Source organism: Sprattus sprattus, assembly GCF_963457725.1.
Source record: "Sprattus sprattus genome assembly, chromosome: 15".
Classification (NCBI taxonomy): Eukaryota; Metazoa; Chordata; class Actinopteri; order Clupeiformes; family Clupeidae; genus Sprattus; species Sprattus sprattus.
Window position 1 is genome coordinate 3,586,958 of NC_137913.1, and position 6,712 is coordinate 3,593,669.

At 40.9% G+C, this 6,712-nt stretch overlaps 1 protein-coding gene across 1 annotated transcript; it reads left to right on the forward strand.

The window, feature by feature from the left end:
• Window positions 1-1,278: 1,278 nt before the first annotated feature.
• On the forward strand, window positions 1,279-4,735 carry prxl2c (peroxiredoxin like 2C; the record flags this gene model as incomplete). The annotated part of the gene is made up of 6 exons (XM_080851911.1): window positions 1,279-1,455; window positions 1,747-1,815; window positions 2,164-2,217; window positions 2,486-2,591; window positions 3,441-3,575; window positions 4,608-4,735. 6 exons carry the CDS (start codon window positions 1,279-1,281, stop codon window positions 4,733-4,735), a joined length of 669 nt encoding a protein of 222 aa, XP_080708037.1.
• Between the last annotated feature and the right edge of the window lie 1,977 nt (window positions 4,736-6,712).

Sequence of the window (6,712 nt, forward strand, 5' to 3'; positions counted from 1 at the left end):
ATTGCTCATTTTCTACCTGATGTCTAACCTGGTTGGTCAGTTCTCTAAGGGCATTTACTATATCCACTGGCAACTCTATTTGCTCTGCTAATGCGTCAACCACTATTAATTCATGGGTGCACATGAAATTAAGATAGTCGAGGTCTGGTTCAGGATGGCTGACTGCATTTTGCAACTTGTTTAGCACTCTTTCCAAGATGTGACGTCTAAGCAGGTTCTGTAAGAAAAGAAGGCAATAAATATGATTTAATTGTAGACATACCTGCATACCATGATACCTGCAAGTGGGGACGGTTAACCATATTTTCAATATTAAACCTATCTGATAGAGCAGAAAGCAACGTAAACGTTAAAGTTGAACTAATTTGATCTACTGTGTTAGCTGGTTACGTTTCCCATTCATGAACACTAAAACAGAATTTTGTTCCTGCAAACAATACTTTAGCGATTCAATTTGAAAGACGTTAGCAAAACATTAAAATGCAAAACTTACCCTAGGTCCTTCACTTTGGTCCATGTTGACTAGACTCTTCAGTTGGGAAAAAAGACCGGGAGAGGGTGAACCGAGTTATGTTTACGAGTTGGCTGACGATCCACTAGCAGTGGCTAGCTAGACTCTTCAGTTGGGATTGTTTAAGGGAGGAGCTATGGGTGAACCTCGTTGAGATCGCATGTCTATGGGTTACAGAGTAAGTCCTGAACTAAAGCGAACGCACCATCAACCAGGCGAGCGAGCATTTCATTGGTCAACACTACATCTGGCATTCTATTGGTTGCCCACGAAAAAATCCGCAAGCAGAAAAAATCTGCAAGGAGACTTTTCGCAAGCACGCGGAAAATATGAGTGCAAGCAGGAAATGTGTGCGCGCAACGGTGTATCTGAGTGCGAGCACACAGTTTGAGCGTAAGCACAGCACATTTTGCTCGCAAAGACTAGGTTTTTGAGTGCGAGCACACAGTTTGAGCGTAAGCAGAGCACATTTTGCGTGCAAAGACTGGGTTTTTGAGTGCGAGGGCAGGGTTTCATGCTTGCAAACTGAAAGAACACGCTTACGAATAAAGACAGGGATTAAGCTCCATATTTACCATGTGTCATATTTTAATACCGCAAGCGCGGCATATTCCTACACGGAAAACGGTGGATTCGTGAGCCAACGAGTAGCAGGGCGTGTATGCGCGTTCTGCCAGAGGGGGAAAAAAACGTTCCATAAATAGGTTGGGCTGAGTCCTCACGTCGCCTGTGTGCACGGAACTTTTTTTAAATGGAATTTGGGTGAAATGGCGACAGAAACTCCTGTAACGACTCAAGTCTCCCGTCACCAGCCCACTAACCGTCCTCCAGTTGGGTTTCAAATCACGGACGTCGAGAGTTGTGTATTATACGACCGGCATGGAGTTTCCTTTCCTTTCCAGAGTTTGTACCAAGAGCAAAAATCTATTATTATTTTCGTAAGGGTAAGGCGTTTTATGTGCTTTGTTCGCAACCTGTTGCCTAATAAAATAAATCACACGCCTGTCCAAATCAGTTTGTGTTGGTCGCATGGCGGGGGGATTTATCCATCATGTAGTCTATTTCCAATGTAACACGTAGGTAGTCAAACTGTTCATTTGTCAAGCAGCTTTTTGCTACTTTGCTATCAAACGCTATGAGCAAGGTGGAGTTCCCGCTGGTAGGCTATGTTTAGCTGGTTGCAGATTGATAAACGATGGTGTTAAGTCTAATGCACAATGTGTTTCTTTTGACAGCATTTTCTGTGCTACACCTGCAAGGAATATGTCGAGGATCTCAGTAAAATATCACAAGCTGCTCTTCGGGTGAGAATTTGGTTTATTTGACGAGAATTGACGTTTTTATGGGGCTGGCCCTACAATTGTTCTAATCAGGCTAATCAGTGTTATATATTCAGGTGCATGAATATTATATTGTATTGTATTGTTTGCATTGTATCATATTGTCTGTATATATTGTTTGTAATTATTGTAAATATGAGAGAGCTGCAAGATACCAGAATGTCCCCACGGGATTAATAAAGTATTTATCTATCTATCAATCTATCTATCTCTATGACTATGGAGTGATGTATAAAATCTTTAAATATATTTAGACTAACCAAACTTCTCGATTCAGTAGACATGCTTATTAAGTTCCAAACTTGAATGCAGGCTGCTGGCGTGAGGATGGTTATTATAGGACAGTCGGCTCCGCATCATATAACGGTAAGGCTGAACCCACCATAGGCCAACCGCCTGCTCATTAGATACTCTAGAACATGTTTTACATATTATAAACTAGGTAGTGTAATTGAATATTTTCTATATATGTATATATATATATATATATATATATATGTATTATATATATGTATATATATATATATATTAATGCATATATTAATTTAAGTTATATTACATTTGAATATGAATATGCCTATCATGTATGATCAGTTACAATCCAAATTGTAATGGTCCATTATCTTCATTGCAGCCATTCTGTTCCCTAACGGGATGTCCCCATGAGGTGTATGTGGACCCCGACAGGCATATTTACAGCCGCCTTGGCATGAGGAGAGGCGAGATATTTACGGAGCCAGGTAGACAAAATATGTGCCCCACTGTGTTTTAATTACACACCTTCACTGTAATACTAAATGTCAACACTAGATGGCAGTATTTTGCTCAGCACAAGACCTACGTGTGTGGCACTGGAGAAAAATACATTCTCCAACCTTATAGCTATTCTCGGCCAGTAAGGAGAATCCTCTAGGCCGGGTCCAACAACCTTTTATTCATTTCTATTATACCACCACCTCTAACCACTAACACCGAAAAGGACTCATGGGTATTTCACTGGTAACACATATGACTGTAATTATACCAAAACTTTCCTTTGTTCATGCTTGCTTGATTATTTACTACTTTGCAGTCTGTAAGTTGCATGTGGATTCTCTCTCTCTCTCTCTCTCTCTCTCTCTCTCTCTCTGTCAGCATCAGTGAGTCCCCATGTTAAGGCAGGCTCTCATCTCTCTCTCTCTCTCAATTCATTTTTCAATTAAATTGGCTTTATTGGCATGAATGTGTGATACACTGTTGCCAAAGCACTTAATCAATAACAACAATAATAATAAAAACAACAATAATAATGGTAATACTCTCTCTCATCTCTCTCTCATCTATCGCTCTCTCATCTCTCTCTCTCATCTCATCTCTCTCTCATCTCATCTCTCTCTCTCGCTCTCTCTCTCTCTCTCTCTCTCTCTCTCTCTCTGTCAGCATCAGTGAGTCCCCATGTTAAGTCAGGCTGTCATCTCTCTCTCTCATCTCATCTCTCTCTCTCTCTCTCTCTCTCTCTCTCTCTCTCTCTGTCAGCATCAGTGAGTCCCCATGTTAAGGCAGGCTCTCATCTCTCTCTCTCTCTCTCTCTCTCTCTCTCTCTCTGTCAGCATCAGTGAGTCCCCATGTTAAGTCAGGCACGCTGATGGGGAGTCTGAAGAGTATGTGGCGTGCCATGACCGGCCCTGCGTTTGATTTCCAAGGAGACCCACTCCAACAAGGAGGCACCCTGATAGTTGGACCAGGTGACCCACACATGCAGTTGTCTGCTTTGCCTTCAGCACCTTCCTGTTAAAGGCACCCAGTGCAACTTTCGAGGCTTAAAAATAAACATTCACTTTGTAGTCTTTTTTGCACGTAGTAAGTTTCAATAACTCCATACCATTACATATCGACATTCAAGGAGCAAAGATGAGGCGTCATTGTGTGGTGAGCACTGGTAGAAAATCGTAAACAACAACAATCGCCGCCATTTTTTCCCCAAATCTTTATTTATTGGTGCCACCAATAAATAAAGCAGGATTCCAGTCAATGGAAAAATGGCCTCTCCCCCCCGTCGATTGTTGTTGTGTACGATTTTCTATCAGTTCTCATCACACAACGACGTCTTATCTTTGCTCCTTGAATGTCGATAAGTAATGGTATGGAGTTATTGAAACTTACTACGTGTAAAAAAAAAATGGAAAGTGAATGTTTATTTTTCGAGTCTCAAACCTATAAAGTTGCACTGGGTGCCTTTAAAGTACATATATTAGCTTCTTCAGCACATTCCTGTTAAAGTACATATATTAGCTTCTTCAGCACATTCCTGTTAAAGTACATATATAAGCACATTCCTGTTAAAGTACATATATTAGCTTCTTCAGCACATTCCTGTTAAAGTACATATATTAGGTGGCAAAAGTATTCAACCCCCACCGAAAGTCATCACCATGTTCTTTTCTACACATTACACATATTTCAAAACCCGTATGTTTAAAGGCTAAATAAGTTATTTGTCAACAAAAATGTTAAATATATTTATTTATTGAATTTAATTTTAACATAAGTAGAGAAATCACTTTTTTTAGCCTTCAAAAAATATACTAGAGCGTAAATATTCACAATAAAAATAACTGACTGGGAGATTATGTGTAGTAACCTCTGAAATGTCAGTGGGTTGAATGCTTTTGCAAGCCACTGAATGTGTTCCTGTTTATCTGACCCAGTCATACCATCCACAATTAAACAACATAATCCCTAGTTTCCTCCCCTCTGTCCTTCTCACTCTCATCCAGGTCCTGAGGTCCATTTTGCACATTTTGATATCAATCGTCTGGACCACATGCCCATCCACTGGTTCCTGCAGTTGGCAGGACTTCAGCCTTTAGATTTCAGAGAACATTCCAAGGTCATTCACATTTGATAACCTTAGTTGGTCTGCTGACTCGCTAGCTACAAGCTTTTATGACCATCATAAAGACATGCATCACATTACATCTGAAAGATTACGCTGTCCTCCGGTAAAATCATCGGATGCCCACGCTTGGTTCAAGTTAGCTTGTTCAGAATAACAGACTTGCAGAAGACGGCTTAGCGAAAGAATGTGTTTATTCTCTTCTTATGGTCAGCTCCACAACACAGGCATGCACAAGGCACGTCTGCATGCTGAGGAGTTGGTCTCCTTGCTTCTTCTTCTTCTCATTACAAAAAGGTTGTGACTCTTATAGTATGAAATTAACATGTAAACAATACCGAGAAATTAAAGGTGTGTCCATAAATGAAAGTAGGAAGAATGACCTAATTTGGTCTGACTCAATTAGGTCTCAATTAATTAAGTGTCTGTCTGGGGTCCTGGCGACCATTGATCTCCAGCTGTTCCTTCCTTCCTGACCCTGGACAATAGCTATTTGATGTCTCAGGGGCCAAATGGTTGGGGAACAGGCCTGCACCCGTCTGTGAGGCCTTAGATGCATATTGACAGAATGGACCTTGCTGTGATTGCATATGACTAAAATCTATGTAATCTAACACATCGTATGAATCTGAATGGATGTTGGTGGTGGTCGGAGGGGCCGTTGGCGCTGATTGGCTGCCACGCTTCCGTCAATCTGCCCCAGGGCAGCTGTGGCTACTGATGTAGCTTACCACCACTGGCATGACTGTCTGAATGAATGGACTGGACCGAACTACTCTGTAAAGCGTCTTCGGGTATATTGAGAAGCGCTAAATAAAATTGAATTGATTGATTGATTGATACTTGTCTTGGTTGGCTAACCAGCTGTGGGAGGTGATGGGGTAACATTAGTGGACTAGGCTCAATTAAGCATAAGCCACTTGTTTGTGTTGTTTATTTACATATATGTGCTACAACACAAGTGAAGGCACTGCCCTCATTTATTGTGCTACCGTTGTTCAATTCAAGTACCATTAAAAAAATGTAATGCAACAATTTATTTTCCTTTCAAACAATATTGACATTTGTATTAAATAAATCTGTGTGCTTACTTTGTATATTTAACCTATTATGCACTGTGTTGAATATCTGAAGTCATCCAACAACCTGCCCTGCTCATTGACGTTTTGACACTGGCTCATCAGTCTCTTGGGCTCCCTCTGGTGGTCAGGAACAGCACTGTTTGTAAAGTGACAGTAATCATGGCATCAACCAATCTCCACTGCAATCACTTTTAATCCAGAACCCAGGTGTGGAGAAAGGGACATCCTTTTTCTTTATTGCATTACAAGAGCCCCCCAGCCTATTAATCTTCTCAAGAGGACAACAGACACATACCCCAAAATAAATAAAAGAATAATGTTCTTCTAGACTCAGGCGTTGGGTGAGGGAGGTGAATGAGTCAGCATACACACTGTATATCAGTGTAGTTGTTATCATCGAGGTTTGTCAGTGTACACAATAGCTTTCATGCAGCACCTAATTCACATGTTTACATATGTAGTGTTTATATAGAGAAAACACTGTGCTGATTGACACAAAAAAAACACACAGGAATTAGGTGCCTTTATGCAAATAGCCTGAAAGACAGCAACTACTCCTAAATTATGAAATGCAGACAAAGAAGGAACAAAAGAAAGAAAGACATTTCTCACACTTTGCAAATATTAGGAATAATCACCACAGTACCCAGGAGTTGTGGCAGCAGAAACAATGAGACCTAAAACAGGATAGGGTTAGGGTTATTCAGTCCAGGACTGAGACCTTGAACAGGATAGGGTTAGGGTTATTCAGTCCAGGACTGAGACCTTGAACAGGATAGGGTTAGGGTTATTCAGTCCAGGACTGAGACCTTGAACAGGATAGGGTTAGGGTTATTCAGTCCAGGACTGAGACCTTGAACAGGATAGGGTTAGGGTTATTCAGTCCAGGACTGAGACCTTGAAC